At 44.7% G+C, this 14,767-nt stretch overlaps 1 protein-coding gene across 2 annotated transcripts in view; it reads left to right on the plus strand.

Annotated features, from left to right (window-relative positions):
* The first annotated feature begins 1,287 nt into the window (after positions 1-1,287).
* Positions 1,288-14,767, plus strand: part of get4 (guided entry of tail-anchored proteins factor 4) — a 53,249-nt gene continuing 39,769 nt past the window's right edge. For both annotated transcript variants that reach the window (XM_072559839.1, XM_072559840.1), the window contains exon 1: positions 1,288-1,434. In XM_072559839.1, coding sequence (XP_072415940.1) covers positions 1,301-1,434 — 134 coding nt within the window. In that variant the 5' untranslated portion in view covers positions 1,288-1,300. The remainder of the gene's footprint in view (positions 1,435-14,767) is intronic.

The raw sequence follows: 14,767 nt of genomic DNA on the forward strand, positions 1-14,767 counted from the left end.
ATTATCGAGAACATAATGTGAAATGAAACCAGATCTTTCAAACTTTATCTCAAGAGCCTGCTCCTATTCTGCCTCCTCTATTGGTCTTGATGTTTGTTTCTCAAAAAAAACCTCGCTGGCAATCTTTTCAGCAGGTTGGGTGAAAAGGAAATAGTGTGTTATGGTTGTAAGTCAACGTACTCCTGCTCATTGTAGACAAAGATTTTGAGCAACACTTTTTCCTGGCTATAGAATCTCCTCTTCTGGTGGAAGAGGGGAAAACCTGAACTGGACAAAAAAAAATTAGAGTTGTTTAGCCCCTTAAATAAAGTTTGGAAAATGTGCCTTTGTAAAAACTAGACCTAGCTTAACAGTAGTGGGTTAAGAACACAGGTGCTGACAAGACCAGGTACCGCCACAGTACTAGAGAAGGAAGAAATCCAAGTTAAAGTGATTTTGGAGTTTTATGTAAGGCCTGCTCCTCAAACTTGTTTCTTTCTTGCTCTGCTTGCTGGACCACCATTAATGGTTTCACAAGGTAACTCCAAGAAGGCAGCTCACTGCCACCAATTTGGGGAATTTGCTCTGGGAGGGGGTAATCATGAACCTTTGGGCCTCTCCTCCTCGAAAGGTATCATACTTTTTTTGGACAAAGGGGTGGATCGATTCCTGACAGGATTAATTTTCATAGAATCCCTGCAGCATAGAAACAGGCCCTCACACACACACCCACACCATGGGTGCTGGGGGAAAAAATAAAAAAAAAGAAATTAGAAAAAGACCAGGAGAGCATTGCCCTTTGATGTGAAGGGCCACTGCTTGTCACTGGCCACTCTGGTGTTTTGCCTGTCTTGGGAGTTGGAAAAAATAAAAAAAAGATAATCAAGAGATTTTTTTGATTGAAAAAAAAGCATAAAGAAAATAGAAACAGGCCCTTCGGCCCAGCAAGTCCACACTGACCCTCCTCAGAGTCACTCACCCATTCCCCTTCCCTATTACTCTACATTTACCCTGAAGACTGTGGGCAATTGAACATGGGGGGAGGGGCGGTGTAAGGCAGAAATGTGGAGTTGAGGTCATGTATAATCTTATTGAATGGCAGAGCTGTGCTCCAGGTGGTGGAGTGAGAAGGGGGAAAGCTTCCCTCCTTTACTCCCTGATTCTACATGTGCCAGATACCCAGCAGCTGCAGCACCTCGGTGTGATTTTGAAAATGGCTGGGCCTTGGGGTTTTTGTTTGGGCGGCCAGGGACGCCGTAGCTGTGACGTCGGCGCGCCACGCATAAGCCGCTGGCCCTTTGACCTTTGGCTGCGAGCAGCAATGGCGGACGGCGAGGTGCCCAAGTGCTGCAGAAACCGGGGCGGAGTCCAGCGGGTCGAGAGCAAGCTCCGGGCAAGCGTCGAGAAGGGCGATTACTATGAGGCGCACCAGATGTACCGGACGCTTTTCTTCCGGTGAGTTTGACTGTGTGGAGAGTGGGAGGGAACATGTCCGGGTTAGGGAGGGACAGGCGGGGAGCGCGGCTCTGCCGGGTGAATCCGCCGTCCTCCTCCTGCCCGATCCGTCTCCTCGAGCCTCGGCACCTTCCAGATCCTTCTCTCTCCGCGGGCCCCGCACCGCCGAACCTGTCGACCCACCCATTTCCCCGGCCTCTGCCCCCCGTTGATTGGTCGACCATTGTGACGTGAGCTGCCTGATTGGTCAGTTCTCCTGTCAATCAAGGGACTGACAGTGTGCTGAGTTGATGCGGGGGCTGACCAACACAGCGCAGACTTGGGAGGAATTTGTGGGTTTGGGATGGGGTAGGTAACACTACAATTCAGAACAGGTTAACTAGCAATATAGTGCAATGCAAAAATAGCTCATAATAGGACGAATAACGGAACAAAAGATTAGTCGAGAAGATGTATAAGTGGAAAAACCAGTCATCTCACACAACTAGAATATGCTGTAAATTCTGGAAATAAAAAGAGAAAATGCTGCAAACACTCCCATCAGGTCCATCCAAGGAAATAAAAAGTAAACTTTGACAACCTTGCATTAGAACAGTAAAAGTTTAGAAATATTATGCGTTTTTAGCTAAGTACAGCAAGAGTCAAAAGGTGATAAAGTAACAAAAGGATGCAGATGGAATGACTAAAGGCAGAAAATCTAGTTCAGTGGAGGTGTAAATTGGCATGGCAACATAATCACCAGTTTCTATACAAAAGCAAAATAATATCGATTCTGAAAACTCAAAATGAGAACAGGAAATTTTGCAGATACTGAACTGGTCATGTAGCACTCATAGAAAAGAGAAGGATGTTAGTATACTTGTTGACCTTTTACTAGAACATTGTTCATTCAGAATAGTTCACAGGCCTGTATCGTTAATTCCATTCCTCTCTCCACTCATATTGTCTGACCTGTTGAATATTTCCAGCACTTTTTTAGTGATGTCACCATCACCATTATCCAAAATCAAAATGGAGTCTGAGTTTGTGATGTGAAATTATTAAACTTGGTGTTGACTCCAAAGAGTTACAAATAAAAGTGTCAAATTGGAAGGTGAGCTGTCATTCTTGAGCTTGAGTTGACTTCTAATGGAAAAATATCAGAGGCCAAGGACACATCTGTCAGAGTGCAAGTGGCTGGAGAACTAACAACATGACTGGAAGCTTGGTGATCACATTTGTGAACTGAATGATGATGTTCTGCAAAGTGGTCCCACCCCAGTGTAGAGGGAACTACATTGTGTGCACCTAATATAGTATATTAAATTGAAGGAAATAAGTAAATTGCTATTTCAACTGGTGTTGGAATCTATACAATGAGAAGGTAAAAGGAAAGTTTTTGTTTTCCTTTCCTCATATGAGTATGTGCTGTTGGAAGGAGAGGGTGTGATTAAAGAGTGGACGGTGTTGTGATGGTAGGAAGTGTGCAGAAAGGTGGGTGGGCACAATGTGTATTTGATGGTGATATCATGCTTGAGCTAGTGAAATGGAGGATGATACGTTTTAATTTGAAAACTTGTGAGAAAAATGAGGTTGATAATTCTCATGTGGTTCTGGGAGATCAAATGAGAACAGAAGTTTGAGAAACTAAAGAGTTACAGTTGAGAAACCTGCCAAGCTAATTGGAGAGGAATCCTCTGGTAAAGGGCCATAAATCATCCATGGCAATACTGAGCGAATTTAATGAAGAATTCGAGAGAATGGAATAAAGACATCAATGGGAAGAGACTGGACAATGGATGGAAAAATAAAGTTGCATTCGGAAGAGATCAGTTCCACAAAGCAAAGAGAGGTGGGAATAATGGATCTGCCAAAACAGTTGTGATTGTGAATGAGGTATGAAGGTAGATATGGCAATTTGGTTTGGAGATTCAAGATGGCAGCAGTCTGAACAGTCTGCTGTCTTGGGCTCTGTGCCAGGCAAGGTGGGCTTTTACTCCCCCACCCAATTAGTCAGCCCTGAGAAACGTTTGCAGCATAAAGCAGGTAGAGCACCTAGAGCTCCTTTAAATTAGCATTTGGAAGATCTGGAGCTGATATGAAGACATCTAAGGGAAAGGCAGCAAAAAGGACACTCCCCATCTATGTCAGGCATACCTGCAGCTGTTACCTCAACTCCCGTGGCGGCGCCCTTGAGTTCAGTGTAGCAAATAGAATTTACTAATGGAATTTGCAAAACTTCGTGAAAAAAGTCAAGGGAGCACTGGAACAAATTACTGTCATACTGGCAAAGCACGAGCAGGAGATCCGGGCCTTGGATCAATGTGTGGAGGTGGTAGAACAAAGGACGGCAGCCTCTGAGGCCGTAACGGAGAGTTCCGAAGGGTGGGTCCGAACCTTGGAATGTCATGTTTGGGCCCTGCAGGAACAAGTAGACGATCTCCAAAGTAGAGGTCGGAGAAAAAGAACTACAGATCTTGGGCTTACATGAGCATGAAGACCTTGCTGATTTCCTTGAGAGGTGGCTTCCAGAGTTGCTGGGCCTGGAGATGGAGTTGGGTGAGTATGGAGCGGACCTACCAGATCACAATGCACAGGTCCGGGCCGGCTCAGTGCCCCTGCCTGGTCCTAGTACAACTCCAGCATTACAAGGAAAAGCATTTAATAATAGAAACAGCCAGATGACTGGGGAAGAGATCCACAGGCTTTGGCTTATAAAGGTTTGAAAATAAGTGATGTTTTTTCATGACTTTTCTGTGCCATAGTTAAGACACCTTTGATTATGTAAAGAAAGAAAATTTGAGATTTAAACATTCAGCACTCTCTGTGATACCCGCCAGTGCTACCTTTCAATTATGAGGTTATTGTCTACAACTTCAACTCGGCGTAAAAAGTAAAAGAATTTTTGAACTCGCTGAAATGGTAAACTTCAGCCAAGGAGGAAAAGAGGCCTACAGACAATGGCGTAATATAACTTTTTTTGTATCTTCTCTCTTTGTTGTTCCCCCTTTTGAGTCTCGGGCTTTATAGGCTTGGTATTGCTTTGCGGTAAAATCCAGTATGTTTTATATTATATCTGATTGGAGGTTATTAGTTATGCTATTGTTCTGTTTTAGAGTCATAGAGATGTATAGTATGGAAACAGACCCTTTGGTCCAACCTGTCCATGCTGACCACACATCCCAACCCAATCTAGTCCCCCATGCCAGCACCCGGCCCGTATCCCTCCAAACCTTTCCCATTCATATACCCATCCAAATGCCTCTTAAATGTTGCATTTGTACCAGCCCCCACCACTTCCTCTGGCAGCTCATTCCATACACGTACCACCCTCTGCATTAAAAAGCTGCCCCGTAAGTCTCTTTTATATCTTTCCCCTCTCACTGTAAACCTATGCCCTCTAGTTCTGGACTCCCCGAACTCAGGGAAATTACTTTGCCTATTTACCCTATCCATGCCCCTCATAATTTTGTAAACCTCTGTAAGGTCATCCCTCAGCCTCCAACGTTCCAGGGAAAACAGCCCCAGCCTGTTCAGCCTCTCCCTATAGCTCAAATCCTCCAACCGTGGCAACATTCTTGTAAATCTTTTCTGAACCCTTTCAAGTTTCAGAGCATCTTTCTGATAGGAAGGAGACCAGAATTGCACACAATATTCCAACAGTGGCCTAACCAATGTCCTGTACAGCTCCATATTCTGACCAATAAAGGAAAACATGCCAAACGCCACCTTCACTATCCTATCTACCTTCGACTCCACTTTCAAGGAGCTATGAACCTGCACTCCAAAGTCTCTTTGTTCAGCAACACTCCCAAGGACCTTACCATTAAGTGTATAAATCCTGCTAAGATTTGCTTTCCCAAAATGCAGCATCTCGCATTTATCTGAATTAAACTCCATCTGCCACTTCTCAGCCCATTGACCCATCTGGTCCAGATCCTGTTGTAATCTGAGGTAACCCTCTTCGCTGTCCACGACACCTTCAATTTTGGTGTCATCTGCAAACTTACTAACTGTACCTCTTATGCTCGCATCCAAATCATTTATGTAAATGACAAAAAAATAGAGGACCCAGCACCGATCCTTGTGGCACTCCACTAGTCACAGGCCTCCAGTCTGAAAAACAACCCTCCACCCCCACCCTCTGCCAGTTCTGTATCCAAATGGCTAGTTCTCCCTGTATTCCATAAGATCTAACTTTGTTGGGTGAGCGGTGGTTACTTCTTTGATGTAAAGATGTGTGGGACTGATGAGGAAGTGGGAAGTGGACATCCATTGATAATTTGTAGGAGTGTAAATACAGAGGAACAAGATGGGTGGGCACAAATTCGTTTGGATAATTGATTTATTTGCTTGATTGATTTCCTTTGGGGCACGGAGTTTTCTGTGAAGTCTGCTGCACGTTCAGGAGACTACGCAGCAGCACGCCGCGCATTGGCCCCTGTCCAACCCCCAACTGCCCCCAACCCTGTCTGCTTCCATCCTGTTTGCCCCCAACCCCATCCGTTCCCAGCCCGACCACCCCCCCCCCCCCCCCCACCCTAAAGCCACCAGGGCAGCCAGACTGTTCACTAACAGTAAGCCTGCTTCTGCCTTTTTGGGATAAGTCTCCAAATAGTGCACACACATGCTCACAAGTTTTTACTGCAACTTTTTTACAGGTTCCACCTCTGCCCTGTGCAGGACAATGTTGGAGAGATTATCTGGGGAAGGAGGGGTGAACCCTAAACCCCATGTAGAACTCCATGGAAAATGTAGGGCGAGTGAGAGAGAGGGCAGTAGATCAGTGTATTGGAGATGATGACTGGACTGTCCAGGCCTCATTTCAGTGAGTTGAGTTAGTGTTTAATCATTGTACGTGTAAACAAAACACCAGTTTCTATCGGGACTTTAAGATCTCATTCGGATAATTGAAATTCGAGGTTCCTCTGAAATGTTTTTTTTCCCTTGGGTTTGGGGCGTGGCCTTAACTGGAAGGTGTTAGGATGGTTGTGAGGTTAGGAGTGAATGCCCCTTATGGGCAAGAACGGGGGAATCTCTGGGAATTTGTAGTTTTTGTGTTTATTTGTTTAAGTTAGGAGTAGGTTTTTTTTAAGTTTTAGTAGTGTTGGTAGGAATAGTCTTTAGATTTGATAAAGTCTGTTTTTTTTCTCCACTCGTCGCACACTGGCTTCTTCCTCTCAGGGGACCGTGGGCTGTCATGTGCAGTCATGGCTAGCGATCTGTTCAGGTGGTGCACCTAGAATATGAAGAGGAGTCATTCCCCCCATTAAAAGGAAACAGGTGCTCTCAAATCTTAGGAAAGAACAGGTTGACATAGCTCTGTTGCAAAAGATGCATTTGACAGATGGGGGACATCTGAAGTTAAAGCAGAGGGGACACAATGGCATATTCTTTTTCTCCTTTAACTCCAAAAGCAGAGGAGTGGCCATGCTGGTACGAAAGAACCTCCCAGTTCAGGTGTCAGATCAAATCAGAGAAAGGATGGTTCGTCATTCTCAAGGCGCCGATACACGGAGAAGAATACGGCATCCTGAATGTTTACTGTCCCCCGGCGCACCATGTCGAGTTCTTAGTTGAAGCAGTCTCTAAATTAATGGCTCTTGGGGTGTGCCGTATGATTATAAGAGAGGACTTTTAATTGTCTCATGGACCCTGGGCTTGACAGGATGCCGAGAGGACTGTTGGGTAGACCTCGGCTGTATAGACAGTTAGTGGACTTGTGTGAGGTGTCAGGGCTAGTGGATGTGTGGTGATGCCTGCACCCGAATGGGATAGACTTTACCTTTTACCCCAACCTGCACAAGATTTGATATGTTCTTTGCTCCGTCAGTTTGTTCGGACTTGTTGTTATCTGCAGAATTGGAAGCATAACTATTTCAGACCATGTTTGATGATTAAGACCAAAGGTAGTGGAGTAGGCACCTGGCACTGGCACATGGATCTGTTTCTGTTGAAGGATGACAACTTTGTACATTATGTTGTAAGGGAGTTTCGGGCTTTTTTGGGACATCAATCGGGGTATGGCCAGTAATGCATCAGTGCTCTGCGAGACCACTGAAGCATTCTTAAGGGGTATGATTATTTCATACTCGGCAATGAGGAGGAGACGGTGGTGGGAACCAGCAGCGGATACTTGAGGCGTGGCTGAAGGCAGCTGAATTGGCATATTACACCAGACCATCTGTGGTCAAATTGCTGGGGGGCGGGCGTTGTTTGGTCGGGGTACTGAAACTGCAGGACGGAATAGATTTTCCTTTTTAGATGGTCATAGAAAGGTATTCTCTATCTGGGAATTTTATTACCCCTCACTTCTGGCATCTGTACGGAGCTCCCAGATTTGAGGAGATATCAAATAGGCACCCTGTTGTCATATGCAAGGGAATGGGTGCGTATGACCCCAAGTTGATATGACTTAATGTGGAGGCCTCGCAGGTGAAGTGTCCTTGCATAAGCTTGCTGTTCAAGGATAAGATGAGGTCGATAGCTGAGTATTGTGAAAGTCCGATTATCATAAATATGGTAAAAGCATGGAGGATAATGCAACATGATGAGGGCAATTTGCTTAAGACTTTCGCTATTCACCCCATTAGTGTGAGCCCCAGGTTTTAGACCAGAGTTAATAGACGTCAGCTTTAGAGGTCGGAGGGTAAAGGAATCTCCAGTCTGGGAGATCTGTTTGAGGGAGAGGTCTTGATGTCTTTTAGCCAATTAGGACAGAAATATAGAATCCCTAATAGAGATCTTTTCCGATATTTCTAGTTTAGGGATTACATACAGAAGAAGACCACACTCTTGACCCAGCCCTACAAGTCGGATACAGAACATAGAGTGCTCCAATGCGGGGGCGCTCTCTCAATTAGTACCATATATCATCTGCAGAGAAGGAATGCCCTGGGGAATGTGGAGAGACTCCATGAAATTTGAAATCAGGAGTTAGGGGAAGAAATCTCACTGGAAACATGGGAGGATAAAGGAGGGAATGTAAAGAAGATTTCAATATGCAATAAGGCACAAGTGATGCAATTGAAGATCTTCCACAGGACCCATATGGTGCCAGAGCAAAATTTAAGCAATGATCTTCCCCGGAATGCCCCAAATTTAAAAACAGTATTGGCACCTTACACATTGCTTTTGGTCCTGTTCCAAGATTCGTGAATATTGGGGGGCCATAGTGAATGAGCTGGAGAGGACCCTGGGCATGGAAGTTAGGGAGGATCTGGTGTCCCTCCTTGTGGGGCTACCGAATCTTCCCTCTCTGGGTCAGCACGGGAAGAGGTTAGTCAACATTCTAACGAACTGAGAGGAAGAACATTCTACTGAATTGGATAGCAGAAAAGCCTCCAGGTCTTGCAGGGTGGCACAGACTTGTGATGGAGCACGTCCCTGCAGATTACCTGACAAGTGTGGTGCACCACAGGACAGAGCAATTTTATACGACCTGACAGCCCTTTCTAAACTATATAGACATTAATCTATCGGTGGTATTTATTAGGGCCTTTATATAGTCACAAGGGCCGTATATGGTGGAATGGGGTGGGGGTGAGGCTGGCTAAATACGGGTATGATCACTGTTGCTCCCGTGGACAGGAGCCTTGATGGAGGTGCAACAAATGGAGTAATGTAATATAGTACAATGTGTTGTAATTTAATTTAATGTTGTTTTTATTTAATTTGAGTTCATGCTAATTTGGTTTAAATAAATATGAATCAACTGTATCTTAATAATGGGCAATTTATTGTTAATGTTACTGTAATATGACATTTTAGTACGATATTCTGTTTTTCTATACTTTTGTACTTTTATAACTTTTATTTGGCTTCTGTTTTTGTAAAATAGTGAAATTTTTATACATTAAAAAGAAGAAATGGCTATATGGGTTTGCGGAGCAATGAGATTGGAAATTTTCCTCCGGTGCTTCTATAAAAGATGGGGTCAGGAATTGTTTGATAATGGGATGATGCCCAGCAGAGCAGGATTAAATATCAGAGAGCTGACATTAACCCATTGTGAGCTAGAGTCCAGGTCACAAGATGACAACTTGCTAGTTGGACCAAGCCTTCTCCTGTTTGTTTAATTCTATGAACAACAGGCCACTCCATTGGCTACTTCTTTAATGACAACACAAAAGGAATTTAATCTCTTAAAAAGTTTAATATTAGTTGAAGAAAGAAAAGTAACTGACAATATTTCAGTCTAAAGTTTGATTTATCTGTTTCAAGCTGATATTTCAAAGAAAAACGCTGAAGTTAAGTATCCTCTGTGCTTTGAATTGAAGCTATAGTACAATAGCAAGGGAGTTGTGGTGAACCTTTGCAAAACACTGGTCTGGCCTAGACTGGAGAATTGTGTCCAGTTCGAAGTGTCACCTTTTTAAGAAACATTTGAAGACATTAGAGGGGGTACAGAAAAGATTTTCAAGACTGCTTCCAGGGCTTCAGTTACTTGCATAGACTAGAGAAGGTCAGACAAGGTTGAGAGTTATGATCAGTTCAAGGCCATGAGGAGTCTTGGACAGATTAGATAGAAACTGTACCTGTTAGCTGAAGTGTCAATATCCAGAAGCAATCAGTCGGATTGCTTCCCCAGTGACAAAAGAAGCAAAGCAACATGAGAATTAGCTGTTTTATGCAGATCTGGAATGCACTGTCTGAGAACACGATATCAACAGATTCTATTCAGGCTTTTAAAGTGGACTTAGAATCATATAATTTTCTTTTCTGTTTAGAACATTTGTCTGTTATGCTTTGATGTGCCTCTCACCCAGGATCTTCGAACTTCATCAATGCATCCTTTTATAGAAGTGACCTGTACAAGAAGGATGGATTGCACCTAAATTGGAGGGAACTAATATACTGGCAGAGAAATTTGCTGGAGCTGCTCGGGAGGATTTAAACTTGTATGGTGAGGGGGTGGGACCCAGGGAGATAGTGAGGAAAGAGATCAATCTGAGACTGGTACAGTTGAGAACAGAGCGAGTCAAACAGTCAGGGTAGGCAGGGACAAGGTAGGACAAATAAATTAAACTGCATTTGTTTCAATGCAAGGGGCCTAATGGGGAAGGCAGATGAACTCAGGGCATGGTTAGGAACTGGGATACCACAGCAATTATGGAAACATGGCTCATGGATGGGCAGGACTAGCAGCTTAATGTTCCAGGGTACAAATGCTACAGGAAGGATAGAAAGGGAGGCGGGGGGGTGGTGGGGGATGCAAAACTTGGCCTATTCTTGGGAAATAAGGCAGGGCAGGTGACTGGGGTGTCAGTGGGGAGCACTTTGGGGCCAGCGACCTTAATTCCATTAGATTTAAAATAGAGTAATAGAGATGTACAGCATGGAAACAGACCCTTCGGTCCAACCTGTCCATGCTGACCAGATATTCCGACCCAATCTAGTCCCACATGCCAGCATCCGGCCCATATCCCTCCAAACCCTTCCTCTTCATATACCCATTCAAATGCCTCTTAAATGTTGCAATTTACCAGTCTCCACCACATCCTCTGGCAGCTCATTCCACACACTTACCACCCTCTGTGTGAAAACGTTGCCCCTTAGGTCTTTTTTTTATATCTTTCCCCTCTCGACCTAAACCTATGCCCTCCAGTTCTGGACTCCCCGACCCCAGGGAAAAGACTTTGTCTATTTACCCTATCCATGCCCCTCATAATTTTGTAAACCTCTGTAAGGTCATCCCTCAGCCTCCAACGTTTCAGGGAAAACAGCCCCAGCCTGTTCAGCCTCTCCTTATAGCTCCAGTCCTCCAACCCTGTCAACATCCTTGTAAATCTTTTCTGAACCCTTTCAAGTTTCACAACATCTTGCCGATATGAAGGATACCAGAATTGCACACAATATTCCAACAGTGGCCTAACCAATGTCCTGTACAGCCACAATATGACCTCCCAACTCCTGTACTCAATACTCTGACCAATAAAGGAAAACATACCAAACACCTTCACTATCCTATCTACCTTCGACTCCACTTTCAAGGAACTATGAACCTGCATTCCAAAGTCTCTTTGTTCAGCAACATTCCCGAGGACCTTCCCATTAGGTGTATAAGTCCTGCTAAGATTTGCTTTCCCAAAATGCAGCATCTCGCATTTATCTGAATTAAACTCCATCTGCCACTTCTCAGCCCATTGACCCATCTGGTCCAGATCCTGTAATCTGAGGTAACCCTCTTCGCTGTCCACGACACCTTCAATTTTGGTGTCATCTGCAAACTTACTAACTGTACCTCTTATGCTCGCATCCAAATCATTTATGGAAATGACAAAAAAATAGAGGACTCAGCACCAATCCTTGTGGCACTCCACTAGTCACAGGCCTCCAGTCTGAAAAACAACCCTCCACCACCACCCTCTGCCTTCTACCTTTGAGCCAGTTTTGTATCCAAATGGCTAGTTCTCCCTGTATTCCGTGAGATCTAACCTTGCTAATCAGTCTCCCATGGGAAACCTTGTCGAACGCCTTACTGAAGTCCATATAGATCACATCTACCACTCTGCCCTCATCAATCCTCTTTGTTAGTTCCTCAAGTTTGTGAGATATGATTTCCCACGCAAAAAACCATGTTGACTATCCCTAATCAGTCCTTGCCTTTCCAAATACATGTACATCCTGTCCCTCAGGATTTCCTCCCAACAACTTGCTCACCACTGACGTCAGGCTCACTGGTCTATAGTTCCCTGGCTTGTCCTTACCACCCTTCTTAAATAGTGGCACCACGTTAGCCAACCTCCAGTCTTCCGGTACCTTACCTGTTACTATCGATGATACAAACATCTCAGCAAGAGGCCCAGCAATCACTTCTCTAGCTCTAGGGTACACCTGATGAGGTCCTGGGGATTTATCCACCTTTGCATGTTTCAAGACATCCAGCACTTCCTCCTCTGTAATATGGACATTTTGCAAGATGTCACCATCTTGTGGGCGGCACGGTGGCACAGTGGTTAGCACTGCTGCCTCACAGCGCCGGAGACCTGGGTTCAATTCCCGCCTCAGGCGACTGACTGTGTGGAGTTTGCACGTTCTCCCTGTGTCTGTGTGGGTTTCCTCCGGGTGCTCTGGTTTCCTCCCACAGTCCAAAGATGTGCAGGTCAGGTGAATTGGCCATGCTAAATTGCCTGTAGTGTTAGGTAAGGGGTAAATGTAGGGGTATGGGTGGGTTGCGCTTCGGCGGGGTGGTGTGGACTTGTTGGGCCGAAGGGCCTGTTTCCACGCTGTAAATAATCTAATCTATTTCCTTACATTCTTTCCCTACATTCCCTATCTTCCATATCCTTTTCCACAGTAAACACTGATGCAAAATACTCGTTTAGTATCTCCCCCATCTCCTGCGGCTCCACAAAAAGCCGCCTGCTGATTTTGAGGAGCCCTATTCTCTCCCTAGTTACCCTTTTGTCCATAATGTATTTGTAAAAACCCTTTGGATTCTCCTTAATTCTATTTGCCAAAGCTATCTCATGTCCCCTTTTTTCCCTCCTGATTTCCCTATTAAGTATACTCCTACTTCCTTTATACTGTTCTAAGGATTCACTTGATCTATCCTGTCTATACCTTACATGTGCTTCCTTCTTTTTCTTAACCAAACCCTCAATTTCTTTCGTCATCCAGCATTCCCTATACCTACCAGCCTTTCCTTTCACCCTAACAGGAATATACTTTCTCTGGATTCTCGTTATCCCATTTCTGAAGGCTTCCCATTTTCCAGCCGTCCCTTTACCTGTGAACATCTGTCCCCGATCAGCTTTTGAACGTTCTTGCCTAATATCGTCAAAATTGGCCTTTTTCCAGTTTAGAACTTCAACTTTTAGATTTGATCTAAAGATTTACAAGGATGTTGCCAGGATTGGAGGATTTGAACTACAGGGAGAGGCTGAACAGGCTTGGGGCTGTTTTCCCTGGAGCGTCGGAGGCTGAGGGGTGACCTGATAGAGGTTTACAAGATTATGAGGGGCATGGATAGGGTAAATAGGCAAAGTCTTTCCCCTAGGGTCAGGGAGTCCAGAACTAGAGGGCATAGGCTTAGGTTGAGAGGGGAAAGATATAAAAGAGACCTAAGGGACAACTTTGTCACACAGAGGGTGGTACGTGTGGGGAATGAGCTGGCAGAGGAAGTGGTGGAGGCTGGTACAATTGCAACATTTTAAAGGCATTTGGATGGGTATATGAATAGGAAGGGTTTGGAGGGATCTGGGCTGGGTGTTGGCATGTGGGACTAGATTGGGTTGGGATATCTGGTCGGCATGGATGGGTTGGACCAAAGGGCGGCACAGCGGTTAGCACTGCTGCCTCACAGCGCCAGAGACCCGCGTTCAGCTCCCACCTCAGGCGACTGACTGTGTGTGGAGTTTGCACATTCTCCCCGTGTCTGCGTGGGTTTCCTCCGGGTGCTCCGGTTTCCTCCCACAGTCCAAAGCTGTGCAGGTCAGGTGAATTGGCCATGCTAAATTCCCCGTAGTGCTAGGTAAGGGGTAAATGTAGGGGTATGGGTGGGTTGCGCTTCGGCGGGTCGGTGTGGACTTGTTGGGCCGAAGGGCCTGTTTCCACACTGCAAGTAATCTAATCTAGTCTGTTTCCATGCTGTACATCTCTATGACTGTATTCCTTTCCCCTTCCTCATTTCATCTATACTATTCAGATGACCTACTGTTATGTGGTAGTGAATGCCATAATATTGTTCTTTAATAAATTTCTTTTTGAGTTTCGTATTACATCTATTATTATTCCTACTTACGGAGCTCAGTTTTGGCCTTTACTTAGAAATGGAAGCATTATTCTCTCCGTGTACCTTATGAAATAATCTCCAAATGATAAAAATCTCAGTTAGGATAAACATAACACACACTCCTATCTCTCACTTCCTCCCCACACCCACCCACACTTTGAGGGAAATAATGTACAGCTAAGCATAACAGATCCATTAAAATTTCACTTGTCTGAGGAAAGCTTGACATATAATGTGAAGGAATAGGAACAAATGCAACAACACAATCATGGTTCAGCTTAAGTATTTAACATGTAGCAAGTAGGTAAGCAGGTGAATGGATTTAATTGATTGATTAATTAATTGACAAGGCAACTGTAAAGGCAGTTGTGCTGGAAGGAATTGAAAAACTCTTAAGTTGTTGGGGCTCGTGTGGCTCAGTGGTAGAGTCTCTACAGTGTAATGTAAGACTGTCACGGAAGCAGGTACAATTGCAACAGTTATGAGGCATTTGGATAGGTATATGAATAGGAAGGGTTTGGAGGGATATGGGCCGGGTGCTGGCAGGTGGGTCATCTGGTCAGTTGTATAAATTAAGTAGACCACAATTTGAATAAGTCACTTGTTGACTTTTTAATC

The sequence above is a fragment of the Chiloscyllium punctatum genome, chromosome 40, assembly GCF_047496795.1.
Source record: "Chiloscyllium punctatum isolate Juve2018m chromosome 40, sChiPun1.3, whole genome shotgun sequence".
Taxonomy (NCBI): Eukaryota; Metazoa; Chordata; class Chondrichthyes; order Orectolobiformes; family Hemiscylliidae; genus Chiloscyllium; species Chiloscyllium punctatum.